At 41.6% G+C, this 15197-nt stretch overlaps 1 protein-coding gene and 1 long non-coding RNA gene across 2 annotated transcripts in view; both read left to right on the top strand.

The window, feature by feature from the left end:
- gli2a (GLI family zinc finger 2a) overlaps nucleotides 1-15197 on the top strand; it is an 80809-nt gene that overhangs the window by 57830 nt on the left and 7782 nt on the right. Inside the window, exons 6-9 of the mRNA XM_085135557.1 lie at nucleotides 8284-8485; nucleotides 9199-9394; nucleotides 12080-12190; nucleotides 12502-12642. Coding sequence (XP_084991683.1) covers nucleotides 8284-8485; nucleotides 9199-9394; nucleotides 12080-12190; nucleotides 12502-12642 — 650 coding nt within the window. The remainder of the gene's footprint in view (nucleotides 1-8283; nucleotides 8486-9198; nucleotides 9395-12079; nucleotides 12191-12501; nucleotides 12643-15197) is intronic.
- LOC146500945 (uncharacterized) lies at nucleotides 12649-14755 on the top strand. The gene is made up of 2 exons (XR_014869815.1): nucleotides 12649-13065; nucleotides 13386-14755. It is a non-coding gene; the product is annotated as an uncharacterized LOC146500945 (long non-coding RNA).

Genomic DNA, 15197 nt, shown 5'->3' with positions numbered 1-15197 from the left:
TCAAAAAATATAATATTTAATTTCAAGTTTCCATAGTGGAAAAAAGTCTAAAAAGGAAAAATGGGGTAAAAAAGAAACCAAACTGTGTAAACCAGTACACTCAACAGAGACAGGAAGCCACATGAGGAAATAACCTTCAAAATAAAACAGGAAGAAAACTGAAAAGATGAGCAAATAACAACCTACAAAGATAGGGAGAGGGAGGGGAAACACAAAGTCCCAGTCCCAAGTTGACACAAAGTGACACATGATCAGAGCCTATTGTCATATATGTACCACTTTAAGGTCATTGTCTAGCATCCAGGGCTGTCATAAATGGACATGATGAGGTACTAGACTTTTAACAAATTTTACATAAAGGTGTATTTTATATCAAACCAGGGTTTCTTCTAATTGTAACTAAGTCATTTTAGTGCCTAAACTGCTTAATTTAGTGTGTTGACCTAATCAGACATCAATGGAAAAAGGCAAAGACAAAAGTAAGCATGTTCAGGACTGGACTTTTGGAGCTCCGTGTGAGCCTCACATTGGAAAGTGACACCATGGGGGTAGCATGGAGAGAAGAAAAAAAACATGATTCCCACTGTGAGGTCAAATTTCAACAGCAATTCGTCAAATTATTGTCCAGATTTTATCTAACAGAATGTTTGGGTTCACCGGGAGATTCTGACATGAAAATCAGTCACTGGAGAAGATAGATCGTTCTGTTTGGTTCAGCTGAAAATCAGCCTGCAGACTTTTACCAACCAAATCAAAACCAGAACCTGTGGAAGCTCATGGCGCTTCCAGCATGATATGTCAAAATATTATCAACCATCTTGATACGGAAACCCAAGCTTGTCTTTTATCACCACTTTAACACTAAGAGCCAAATTTAACAGCCACGTTGTCCTTTGTTCTCAGCACCAGGCATGTTGATACCGTCCTCTTGTTCTTCCTCTTGAGGCTTTTTCATGGCAGTGCTTTCAACATCAAAGCTAGTGGTTTTTAGACTTACACGTATGGGGGCCGAGGCTAGTTGAGGGTGTGTAAACACTGAAACCCCAGAGGCCAGGATCTCATAAAACCACATTACCTTAAGTCTCTAATTCTGATTGTGTTTCAGGTGTGTTTGTGATGTCGTTATGAGTAACAGCCGACAAAAAAGAAAAATGTCCGGGGTAGCCAATAAAGAGGCAGCATGGAGGTATACCTTCATCTCTGCTCTGTATCAGGCAGGGCTCAATCCTGCATATACTGCTATGTAATAGCAGGGAGGGTATTGCTGACACACACACTCACACTCAGTGGCAGGCAGAAATTTAACCGCCAGGCTAATGCTCACAAACTCGTACACGTGTTTGCACACAAACTCACAGAGGCCAGCCTGTTCTTTGATGCCAGCCAGAACCTCGGCCCTCTATCAAAGTGACAGTCAGGCACCAGAACAGACGTTTGACTTCAGCAAGGAAACGCTTCCAAGAAACCTTCAGCCCTCAAGAATGAGAAAGAGAAAGCTCACAGAGAGGAAAGTCGGCCTTTTCGATGCCTGATAATCAAACACCCTGCTTGGCACTGACCCCCTTCAGGAGCCCTCATTCTTCCTTTCATCCCATCCAACCACCCACCCAGAAAAAAAGAAAAAAACCTGCTGCACTGTCACGCTTCCAGAAGACACTAAAGCTGCCGTCCTCACACACAGGTAGGAAAACTCAGCAGAGAGGAGAAAATCAGGTACAGGATGGCTTGAACATTAATCTTTTAAATTACCTCAATCACTTAGTCAAACAGAGCTGAGCTGAGCTGCAGGCTGAGGCGGGGTTTCAGAAACTGTAGACCACCGCTTTCTCCCGCCCTCTTCCTCCTCCCTCTTCCTTCTCCCACCACCTCAGTGACCGCCGCTGTGCTGCCATGCCCACACTTGTTTGGGTGGTTGTTTACTCGTGTAGCCACAACCCCCACCCCAACACCCCCACCGCCTGCTTCACTGCAACGTCCGCACTAGCTACCAGCTTTTATTTAGTGTTCTACCATCCTCGGAGTGATGTGGTCAGGTTTGGGTGACTCTGCCAGTCTCGAGGCACAGGGACCACATTGACCGAGGCGGCCAACTAATGGTCATTGCGGGCAGCCTCAGCCTGAATCAATAGCCTTATTTACTGCTAGAACATGGGAGAAGGAGGAGGAGGAGGACGTGGCAAATATGTGCTTCACCCCTGCCGTTAGTTTTGGAAGGCAGCACAGATAAAATCCATATTAAAAATCAATTTATGCACTAATATTCAGCAGACCCACCGCAAGAACTGGGAGCACTCAGTGACCCTATAGTATGGCTCGTCCAGCCCATGTTTTCCCTCTAGATGAGTGAACAGCAAGGCTCAGAGTAGAGCCCCAAACACTGGGTGCTGCTGTGAGAAGGGTGCTGCTGGAAAAGTTGTGAGCACACGGGATTTCTGGCAGGACTGCAGGTCTTGCTGGTCCACTTAAGAATTTATAGGATTTGCTGTCGGGTATACCTCAGACGAGAAACTTAAACACACCAATTTCTCCCCGATGAGGATGACAGCATTTGAAAGACACTGCTGTGGCGCTGACTGAAGTGGCACAGACTGTTAAAAACACAAACCTAACCAGCAAAATGATTGCTTTTTTCACTGTTAAGACTCTCCCTTCCCTCAGGACTGCCATATGACAGGGTGATGGACAGGTCTCCTAAGCAAACAGTGTTAGCAGTGGCCGTGAAGGCCTCGCTGCAACGCTTAACTGCTTCTGTAAGTTAGCATCGGTGCTTGTGGTATGTTTTTCACGCATCAATCACTGTCGTTATATGGTGAGAAATTGACTGGGCTGAAATAACAAAAGTACATTCAAGTCCAAAGACACATTCATGAAAAATGTGCATTTTTGGCAGCTTGTTTAATTTAGCATTGTTTCCTAGAGTTTCTTTAATTAAAATAGCTCGGCTGGTTTAGAGTTAAAGAAAAGCTAATCCCACGACTAACCTACTTTCAGTAGATTTTTACACTAGTTCATAAGCCAAAATGAATAAATCAAAAAACATTTTTATTGTTACGCTGAGCTACTCCTGCCAACCTAAATATGTGTGCAGCTAATTGTCACATCCCATCAGCAGTATGATCTATGTGAGTCAACATAACTGGAAAACTCAGGTAATCATGATGCTTCTCTCTTTCTCGTTCTTTCTTGTTATATTCAGTGTAATATTTGTAAGGAAGCTATTTTATTGCATAATAGTAATATACAGTTTTATCAGCTTCCACAACAACTATTTTCCTTTGCCTGTCTCTTTGTGCTCCACTCTGTGTGTGTGTGGAGGTGCACTTGCAGTGAGGCTGAGACCTGGGAAAGAAGAAACTAATATGAATATGAAGTAATGTGTAACAGTAGGAAAGTAAAGGAGACCAGGAGGACATTAAAATAAAAATAGTAGTACATTTAGCATTTTTTAATCTGTACAGATCTGTACAGATGCATCTAGTTGTAAATGAGGCCTAAGCTTGAATGAGGTTTAAGTGATACTGGGTATATGAATATTATTTTATGCCCTTTGCGTATTTTAAGGGTTTGATAATGGTAAAAAAAAACAAAAAAACAATAATAATAACAACTTAGATGTGTATAACACCTTTCAATAAACCTAAAGACAGTTACAAATAAATATACCAAAAAATAAATACTAATAAATAGGGCAGGACAATATGGCCAAAAATATTTATCATGATATATATTTACAAATTTGCGATAACGATAGAACTGATTTGATGTCTCGCATCAATTCTGATGCGAGACATCAAATTCAAAAGCCATCCTTTACAACTCCACAACGTTATTAGTGCAAAAAAACCCATCAATTTATTTTCACTTAAACAAGCAGCTGTTGCTGAATTCTCTCGCAGCTGCTCTGTTCCCATGTTCTACTGCGTGACTGGTAGCCTTGAGTTTAAAATCCGCTTCATACGCATGTCTCTTAACAGGTGTGTTCTCCAGGGTTAAGAGTGCCTTAGCTTCCGAAAAATACAGTAATAACGATGACCCGCTTGCATGTTCTACAAAAAAACTGTGCTTTGGTGCCTATCTGACGGACAAAAACCAAACCAGTTTCACGTCACTGAAGTTGCACCATTTTTACAAACCAATTCTGGTTCATCTGTTTCATTCAACAATCTGCTTTTGCCCTTCTCATTCTCCGCCGCCGCCATGTCCGTATGAAAAGAAAGGCACTGCGCATGCGCATTTTACCCATATTCTATCACAATATTTGATTTTCTTATCATTGCCTAACATTGTACCAGTATTACTGTGAAAGGTATAATATGGCCCAGCCTTACTAATAAATAAATAAATATACAAAATAATAAATATATTAAAATTACAAAAGATAAACTAGGGCCCATAAAACCAGTTGCCCAAGCTGGACTTAGCCTCTTAATCCCAGTAGAATTAAGACTAAGGAAAGTAAAGTTAGTTAGTGAACAGACTTTAAAGTGTTATTAGCATTGGTACACCGCCACTGCTATAGATGCAAATAAAGTCACATTATGGTATCACATTGGGAGGCTTTCAGAAGCCTGTTTGTATATGTATGCACAGGTATGTGAGGGGTGGGTGGGCAGAGAAATATCAGAGTAGTTTGCGGGAAAACCTTGAAGCTCCCATGACAAAAGCAGCAGCCAAAGTAAATGTCTGCCATCCTGAGGAAAAAGATTTCAGTGTTGATGTAGCGGGGTGGGGGGTGGGGGCCATAGATTTGTGTACCGATGTGGTGGTGAGGAGAGAAGAAGTTGATTGGGGGGGGGGGGTCCCCTCAGACTGCTTACACAAACACTTAACTATATGTTAGTTCATGAGCACATGGGTTGGAAGTGTGTGCATAAACACGATGGCAAACACAACGCTGGCTTTGGGCTGGACACCGGGGGCTCGTAGAGGATACAGTGCGAACCCACTCGCTAATAAAATTCACAGTGTTCGTATTAGTGCGATTTAACAGGAAAAATAAACAGTCCCTGTCTCAGGCTGGACTGGGGGGTGGATGGAGATGAGGAGGCCGACTGGCAAAACCTTAGCTTTGGTGTAATGGTGGTGTGGGTGGTGTGGTTATATCTCTATTCAAGGTCAAGGTGGGTAAGCTCAAGATTATCTGCTGATTTTAAATTTGATGCTGATTTGTCAAAGCACAGAAACATTATTAGAAAATCTTATTTGGAAAAACTAGCATGCTTTGGTTCGCAGATTTGTGTTACTTTTGTATGATGTTACTGTTTATACACATTAAATACTGACAAGTTAAGCCACTCTGCACTGAACACATTTTATTTTACCATTAGCCATCAAAATCCAAGTTTTTACATTGATCTATTTTCCCCCATTTTCCCTAGAAACATGGTGGGAAAAAGATCAATGATCAATGATCAATTGATATTTACTTGATATTTTTCCCTTGTGTATGTGAATAGATCTTCCAGATTCGTATGATGGTGCTCACTGTCCAAAGCTGAATATCTGCAGAATACTATGCAAACTAAAATCCCTTAAGAATTGTTTAGAGAACATAAATGTTATTTCTTAATGAAAACCTTTGACCCACAGAGTTAGTTGCAGTAAAACACAGTGAAGTATGCATGTTCTTGGCTTAGCTTTGCTGTCCTGTACTCAAAACAGATGCTAACCCTTTTTTTCCGAAAGCAGAGACAGTTTGTTCACACGTTCAAGGATGTTAGAAGGTTTGCATTTCTTACTACGTGTTTGAGGATTTATTGGCACTGAGCTGAATTTCTTGGCAGTCTTTGTGGGTCCAACTCAGCTGCAATCCTCACCACTCCTCGTTCTGCTGTTGGCTAACTCTGCATTAGCTTAACTGTCTCCATGAACTTATCAAGAGGCCAGTGGATTCTCAGAGAACTGTTTTCACTCACATATTGGCCATGAATACAAATATTTTTCAAACACTGCTGTTTTGTTATCAGTGTTACACGAGGAAAAGCTGCAGACCTATTCTTTGCAGGGCTGCAAAGTGACCCTCCATTGGCTCCGGCTGCAGCGACACCGAGTGCTAGCAGCTTCTGGAGATCAGCACAACCCTCCAATTAGACCATTTTAATTTTCCACAAAACTATTTCGGCACAAGCAAATGCTTAAAATAATCACGCACACTCCTCACTCGGGTTCTTTTTTAATATTCCTTTTCTTTACTGTATCAGTGTGTGCCTGTAATTATGCCTCTATATAAATCCAGATCCCACAATTACAACCAGCCCGGGATTCAGGCCCACAAAGCACCGATGCACATGCAGACACTCGCATATATGTACGCACAAACACACTCACACACGTTACCACACACTGCTGCGTCGCCACAGCCTGCGCAACATCTGTTTTCTCACTCCCTGCCGGAACCTGTTCACCCTTTCAGTCATAACCACCACCTATAAAACGCTCCTTTACCAAGTGGTGAGAGTTTCAGAGTAAATGAAAGTTGTTCCAGGTAAAATTAGGAAAGATCACTGAGCTAAACAAGAGCTTGCTGACCAAACATTGTTGAAAATTTGTTGCTGGAGGCACTGAGAATTCTTTTGAGCTGAATTAGATGTACAGATTGAAGGCGGCGGTTTAAAGATGGGGGTAGAGGGCGGCACTGTGGGCGCCGTGCCCAGAAGGGTGAGGCTGGCGCCAGCTTACCAGGGCACCAGGCTGTGAGGCCTGTTTCCTGCTTTATAAAGGGGAATATTAATACCTGTATCTCCCATTAAATCTGTTGGCAAGGGTGCAAGTTCACCTTAAAAAAAAAAAAGTCCCCGTTCATGATCCCAGTTTTGCTTCAATCCTCCCGCCTCCCTCCTTTACTCCACTCCCACTCCTCTGTGTGGCTGGGAGATGATGACATGTTTATTTATTAACCCTACGGAGTCGCATTCCTGAGCAGCGTTTGTTGTTTTTGCCAACTCTTTGATACATGTCTATATCATCTCCACCAGCCTTTTTTCTCCTTTTCCAGGCCCCTAACTTCTGTTGTCTGCCATCTGAAGCTCCTGGGAGCCTTTTAACTGAGTGCATATGCCTCTGCTTTACGACTCGCCACCTCCAAACATAATAGCTTTGGAAGTAAGCCCCTTCTTTATGGCTGCAGGTCTGGTGCGGTGATTATGGTGGTGCCTGGATTAATTTGGCTGGAGGGGTTGTGAGTTGTACCAGCAAAGAGTCGGGATTGGCAACATATTGCCAGCAGTGTAGCTGACATGCAGGAAATGTGTGTGTGTTAGGTCACTATGCACGTGCTTAGGTGAGCCGTGATGGGGCTATTATGAGTTTCCTGCCTCTCACACCTCTGATGATGCCTGTTGTAAGTTGTAATTGAACGCACTCAACTCAGCTCTCTGTCCCCTCACACTGGGACCAGCACCTGTTGGTCCCCACCAGTGATTTGTCTCCGTCTTATGTGGGAGTGGGAGTTGCATGCCTTTAAAAGAAATAAATACACATCAGTATGTGTGGAAAAACAAATTGCCTTCTTTAAGTTCATGGGAAAGTAGTGAACCCCGTCATTTTCTTGTGCTCTTTTTGAAAAGAATGAGAAAACAGCACAAGAAGCAGGTCTAACAGGAGGCCATGAACTCTACCTTTGTGAGTCAGCCTTGTTCTTTTTTTAATGGGATTCTGAAATCAATTTGTTCAAATTGCCTCTATTTAACTTCCCCAAGTACAGCGGCTGAAAGAGATTCCTATCAGAGTAATTACTGAGAATGATTAGGCCCCGATTCATTATGCATAAGAGGATGCGAATGTTAAACAGGGGAGCTGTGTGAGAGAGATGCAGGAGATAGGGTTTAGCTTAGCATGGCTGTGACCTCCACTAGGATGCCCGCGGCTCAGCATTTCCTCGAACATGGTCTAGGATAACTGCTGGTTTCTATTGAGGCTGTGCATAGTTTTTACACAAGGAATTTGCACATTAAAGGCATTCCACGTGAAATCCAAAAAAACATATTGGGACAATATGTGTGGAGTGTTAGATACCGTTAGCTAGCTTGGGTGTATTCAGTGCTCTGGCTTTGCAGCATTTATTTTTGCTGCAAAGCCAGAAATTTTAACATTGGCGTGTATGTGGATCCGGTCACTTTAGGAACCAGTATATATTAGGGGAATGGTGGTTTTGTCATTTCCTCACAGTCTGCATTTTGCTGTCCATTTTGCAAGCAGTTAATTTATTGGTGGCAAAAAACTCAAATATCAAAAGGCAAAATTGGTGACATTTCTGCATTTGTGTCTCTTGTTGTCTGCCCCCAGTATCCCGTTTTTCCAGCCCAAGGTTGACACCCCGGCTCAGCAGAAAAAGGGCACTGTCCATCTCGCCACTGTCAGATGCTAGCATTGACTTGCAGACCATGATTCGTACCTCACCCAACTCCCTGGTGGCCTACATCAACAATTCACGCTCCAGTTCAGCCGCTAGCAGCTCCTATGGGCACCTTTCAGTCGGCGGAATCAGGTATAATTGCGGTTCATACAAGAATACTGTATGACAGGAATATTTATATTTTCCTGCAACTGTAGTCTGCGGGCGTCTGTTGATTCAGATCTACCACAGTTATTAATTAGTCACACTTTTAAAAATCACCATTCTTTTTCTTGAAATATCCATTGTAATCAAGTTCCTTTTTTGGGTGGCTAGTAAATGTATATATTTTCTATTCACAGCTATTAAAAACAAATGGAGCGAATTTATTGTATTCATACTGTTACAACAAACCAGTAGACATGCAGGGTGGCTTCAAGTTAAGCAGGATTGCTTTGAAGAAAAGATGACACATTCTTCTCCAAAAACTATTAAAAATACATCAGTGAGCATTTTACAACCATCACTTAAAGTGTGAGGTTGCACTGGAAGTAAAGGTGCAGTGTAAGTGGGGGCTTGTCCAGGATTTGGAGTGAAACCACACAAAAAAACAATCCTGTAGTTGTTGACTTGGTCTTCATGAGGCATTTTAGACTTCATTTTAGATTCAGAGTAAAATCGACTTTCCTGCAGTGCCAGGTTACACTACATAGTCCTTGCTTTAAAGGAGAATGCTAGCTTATCTATTTTCACTTGGTAGTGAGGGACAATGCGACCATGATTCCAGTTGCTTTAATGTTAGTAGACAAAAGTCTCCAGCCATGTTATCCTTAAAATATCTTTTTTCCTCTCACCCCCTCACTCAGCCCGACATTCAGCTTCCCCCATCACATCAACCCCGTTGCCTACCAGCAGCTGTTGTCCCAGCAAAGGAGTCTCAATGCCTTTGGCCACACGCCTCCTCTCATTCAACAGTCGCCATCTTCGTTCTCTGCTCGTCAACACCCCCTCACTGCATCACCTATGTCCTCCCACAACAGCACCAACTCCGAAGCAAACCAGGTAACATTCATGTCTTTATATTTTAAGGTTATACCTCAGATTCCATTATACGGATATGTAAGCTTGAATACAGATTTTCTCTGATTACCAAATTTTCACTTTTTATGTCATGATTCTAATGTTTTGTGATCACTAGGTCACACAAACATTAATAGAATAAACAAAGTTTAAGTCTTGTGGTTCTCCAACAAGCAAAACCTTTATAACATTCACCGGACACTATCCCCTAGACCATAGGTGTCAAACTCTGGCCCGCGGGCCAAATTTGGCCCGCAGCCTAATTACATTTGGCCCGTGAAGCCATACCAAATTACTATCAGAGCTGGCCTACTGGTATTATACAGCTAATATATATATTGTTTAGTATTAAGCTTTGCTTGTTCCATATTCAGTTTTTCAGCAAAACGTGTTTGAGTCCATAAGAAAAGATTCATTCTCATATCTGGAGGAAGATTTTGTTTTTCAATAAATATTAATGTTAGCCCGCGACTTTGTTCCAGTTTTGAATTTTGGCCCACTGTGTATTTGAGTTTGGCACCCCTGCCCTAGACAGTTGCCAGTCTTCCCAGGGAAGGGAAGTTCACCCTGAGCTCAGAATGTGCAATGCTCTGCAGCTACACCTCAGATTCTGCAGGCCTCAGTTGTTATGCTAATGTTCATGACAGTACAATTAGAAAAAGACTGAACAAATATGACTTGTTTGGAATTTCTGGGCTGTACTTAGTTTTTACGCTGTTACTAATGCCACGGTCTCATTTTTCACATGTTGTTGTTCATCTAATGTTTTGTCTTTAAATAAATTTAAGACCTAATAAGGAGCAAATGATTGTTTTTATTTTGTCCTGATACATAAAACATTGCAAAGAGTTTAAGTGTCTCTTGAACTTGACCGTAGATAAAGTTAAGAGAAATTGTAAAATAATACTTTGAAAAGAATTCTTCAAATGTAAGAGCATACACATTTTAATTACACATGAAAATAAAATGTAAAAAAACTAACATAGCAACCATAACAAGTAAAATAACCCAAACACAAGTTGATATCTCTGCAACACGATACGCAGACATCTTGGACATAATTATATAAATATAAATAAAAATATATATAAATAAAACTGCTGTTTCTCCACATTCTTTTGATATTTTTAGATAATTTTAGAAGCTATAAAACTCCAACAAATAGTCATAAAAAGAAGATAGTGAACCGAGACATAGATTTGAGGTGCTGGAACAAAGCCTAATTGCATGAGTTATCATGAAGTATTTTTATAAATGATGTCTCAGGTCAGAAAAATGTTTGAGGCTCCTTCCCAGTTCCATCTGTCTTACTTCCCACTGTCTCCTCTGCTCCACTTTATCAGCCCACTGTCAACACCGCAGCCCCTCGTAATGTAAACTTCCCACTTGGTGAATCACTCCATCTCACACTACACGCCACTGCCTCCAGCTCTGTTTCAGCACTGTGTCTGCTGGATCCAAGTGTGCTGGAGTGTACTGTATATTTGCACCTTTCTGCACACACTCACACACACAGCTTTATTTCTGTAGTGATCAGAACCATATTTCCCTCTTGGTTTCCAGCCAACTGAATGAATCATCGAGGCCCCTAGAAGTGCACTGTAGTGTTCTGGGTGGGATTAGAAGACCCCCCTCTCCATTGTTGGACCTCCTCCAACGAACCTCAATAAACACACACACACACACACACATATCTATCCTTTCTTTTCTTCTCCATTAGAGCTTTAACAGGCCTTCGTAGTCTTTGTCTTTTCAGAATCAGTCGGCAGATCAAAGCCCTCTCGTCGCCCCCACATATACTCACATACTCCTCTAGCCCCGACCCTGCCTCCTCCCCCAATCTGTAGCGAGGGTAATAACTCCTCTTCTTTCATATTTCCTTGCGGCTTTGGCGATCATAAAGCAGTCTAAACTGTTTAGTCTCGGCGGCGGGTCCTAGTCTGACTTATGAACTGTGGTGCCTGGTGCAACCAGGACTCGTCACATCTCTTTGCAGCGGCACAGTGTAACTTTGTGACTCCCCTCTGCTCCCTGTGGTGTGGAAAGCAGTAGAGTCTGGTGCTCAGTCGTTGGTTTAATTAAAAGGTGAGGGAGTGAGAAGATTAATAGTCCACAAATGAATGAATGGTTAGGGATGGTTTGTATTACGAGTAATGGAATGGTGATGCTGATAAATTATGAATGAGATATTTCCAGTGTCAAGGGATGGTTGAATATTTAAAGAGACAAACTCAAAATGTTAAAATCAAAACCTGTAAAAATAAGGATTTGGGATTTGTGTTTTTTGTTTGTTTTGTTTAGGCCATGATTTCTGAAATGAAACATTGCTGCTGAGTTTATTTATCAATGTATTTTAAGCACCAAAAAGTAAGCTCCATTATATTCAAGAGAAGGCAAACATCAAAACATCAAAAGCTTGATGTAAACTGGGCATTAAGATTGACAAGCAAAACTAGTGGCCCAAGGATAAATGTGTAAATATATTTTTATATATATATAAAATATATATATATATATATATATAAAGATATATATATATATAAAATATTTCTAGGTGTACTGTCCCTTTAAGAACAATTATTCTAACTAATTTTCCTTCAATAAAAAGAAATGTAGGAAATGACAACCAGTTAAAAACACATGCCTCTGTTCCTTCATGTCTTTCAGAACGCCAGTGGAGATCCAGCAGTCAGCAGCACTGTCAACCCACTGACCACAAAGAGGTCAAAGGTGAAAACCGAAGCAGAGGGTCCACTGCCCATTTCACCATCGTCTCAGGTGAGAAAATAATAAGCTCCTTAAAGTGGGAGAGTGGTGCACCTTAAAGTTAGGTTGCTAATTAGTCTCTAATTGATTATAAGTAATGGATAAAAATGCAGCTTTAATCTGTGACAAGAGGTGTGTTTTTACAACTCTTCCTCTGTAATAAAGAGGTTGATAAGATAAGAGAAATGCAAAATAGTGCAGAATGCTTCTTAATGACTTGTGAAAGCTGAAGTCTTGTTTTTTTTTTAGTTTTTTTTTTTTTTACCTCATTTAAATTGGATGCACGTATTTGACATCTGAAGTATCATACACTTTGTCTCCAGGACCACGGTGGGGGGATCCTGGACCTGAGTGAAGATCTGGATAAAGATGAGTGTAAACAGGAGCCAGAGGCCATCTATGAAACCAACTGCCACTGGGATGGCTGCTCCAAAGAGTACGATACCCAAGACCAACTCGTTCATGTGAGTCTGTATGGCTTTTTTTCACTCAGCTGGATTTTTTTGTTTGTTTTTTAATGACAGCCAGCTAGCAGACAGAGGACATAAATCCAGCGATTCCCACAGGATTAGATTATATTGCAGTGGTGGACGGGGACGTGCAAGCTTTCTTAATTAGATTAATAAGTAATATAGACTTCAGGAACTGGCCCTGCAGCCTCAGTCAGTTTAAACCAGTTGCACCTGCTGCAGGTTCTGGACTGCTCATCCAGAAACAGATTTTAAAAGCAGAACAGGAACTCCAAAGATGGAGTTAGAGTCTGTCCCAATACGAGACATCACAGACCACAACAAGAACGACCTTGTTAGCATGTCTTAATCATCAAGGAAAGGAAATCCTAAAAAGCTGATTCTGTTCTCACACTGAAAACACTGTCTAGATCATAGGTGTCAAACTCTGGCCCGCGGGCCAAATTTGGCCCGCAGCCTAATTACATTTGGCCCGCAAAGCCATACCAAATTACTATTAGAGCTGGCCTACTGGTATTATACAGCTAATATATATATTGTTTAGTATTAAGCTTTGCTTGTTCCATATTCAGTTTTTCAGCAAAACGTGTTTGAGTCCATAAGAAAAGATTCATTCTCATATCTGGAGGAAGATTTTGTTTTTCAATAAATATTAATGTTAGCCCGCGACTTTGTTCCAGTTTTGAATTTTGGCCCACTGTGTATTTGAGTTTGACACCCCTGGTCTAGATGGACAGAATCAACTTTTTGGGACCTTGTTAGCAGTAACCAACTTTTTCAAAATAAGAGCATGGGGCTTATCTATGAATTTAAAATATATTCTAAAATGGTTTAGAGTTGCAAAAAAAATACTCAGTTAACGTTGGGAAACACCAAAACTGCTCAACTAGAAATTCCTTTAAAGAAATACATACTACCCTCCTTCATCCCTGGTGGTTGTTAGGGTTCTATGTTGTGTTGCTCATTATGTTGTCAGTATCTGCTGTTTTGTTTGCAATGACAGTGGATAGACTACTGTTGTTGTGTAAAAACTTAAAAGTTTAGATTCCTCTTCTGCTCCTAATTAAATCCATGCTGACTGGGTCCACTCAGAAAGCTGAGTAGTGACCGGTCTCTTTCTGTTGGGTCGACACACGTAATGTTAATGAGCCTGCTGGCTCTCGCCAAATTCAAGCCCAAGCCCTGCAGCTGTGCCCACCCCTCCACAAGCCCAGAGACCCCTAACCCCTAACCTCTTACTCCCAGCAACACCCCCAACCCCCGAAGCCCAAAGGGCCGGCCATAAATCCATCGTCATGCCAGCAACTTTGGGGTTATGCACCCTCGCTTTTTCCAGGCCAACTTCTCTTCTCTACACTTTCTGACTGGCAGTAAGTCACCTCTGAGTAGCAGTAGGAGGTTCATATGTCAGGTCCATAGACCTACAGACCAATGGGAGGAGGTGGACAGGTCGCTATAAGCTGCTACATGCAGGACCAGAGTTACCTTTAACAACTTTGCAAACTCTGTGGACCAGTAGAGGACTGTGCTGACAAACTGCCAACAGTGCGTTTATGTTCCTGTTTTCTATAAAGTATAAAATACATGGGTGTGATCTCTAACACCACCTCTCTGAGCACATCTGGGGTTTCACATGAGGTTCAAACATCATCAGCGAAAAGAGACCAAAACAAACACACACACACCACACACACACACCTGTGGGTTTCTTGTGGTTTCTGTTTGACCAGAGTAATCCTGTTTCAAGAGCCTCCAAATTATGGATTCACAGTAGTGTGTAACCTGAAAATAGAGACCTCTGCGTGGGCCACACACTTTTTTCCATTCCTCCTCCTCTTCCTCCTTCCTCCCAGAATAGCCCTCAGTAGAATTGCTAACCACAGACCTTTTCTGCTGGTGAAGAAGTGGCCACATAAGTGGAGCATTGTAGGCTTGGATGTCCTCAGGAAATGAGGTGGTTCCTCTGGGTGTGTGGATATTTGAATGCGGTGGACAGGACAAGTGTTTTGAAATGTGTCTGTTCAGAGAAATCATGTTTGACTGCAGCAGAAGTCATTTGACTAAATATGCTGTAGCTGAGGACATTTTGCCTTGAAGTGCTCTAGGCTGTATGTATGCTGGACTCCAGCATGCCATTCTTTTTTCTCTTCACGCCTTTGATAATTTAAGCTGAGTACTGTCTAATTTGTCTGAAGACTTTCTGCATATTTAAAGTGCAAGTTAAAAAAAAATCACACAGAAACTGTTTCGATTGACCTCATGACCCATGAAAATGAAGGAAATGAAGGAATACAGTCGGAAATCCTCTTCTTGATCACTTTTTACAAGGATCCGCTGTAGTTCCTTTTCTGAGAGAAATGTGAACACAAACACAGCCTGAAAAAACACACACACACACACAGCCTTTGTAGCTTTTGTCTCCTATTGACAAAGGCATAATAACTGTCAGCTATAATGGATTCCAGAGTGATGTCAGTGAGTCAAACATGCATGGACACATGAGGCGGAAGCCTATTCTGGTGGGAAAAAGACAAGAATTTGCTGACTCT

This window comes from Neolamprologus multifasciatus, chromosome 16 (genome assembly GCF_963576455.1).
Source record: "Neolamprologus multifasciatus chromosome 16, fNeoMul1.2, whole genome shotgun sequence".
Classification (NCBI taxonomy): Eukaryota; Metazoa; Chordata; class Actinopteri; order Cichliformes; family Cichlidae; genus Neolamprologus; species Neolamprologus multifasciatus.
This window is presented reverse-complemented; position numbering and strand designations above follow the sequence as displayed.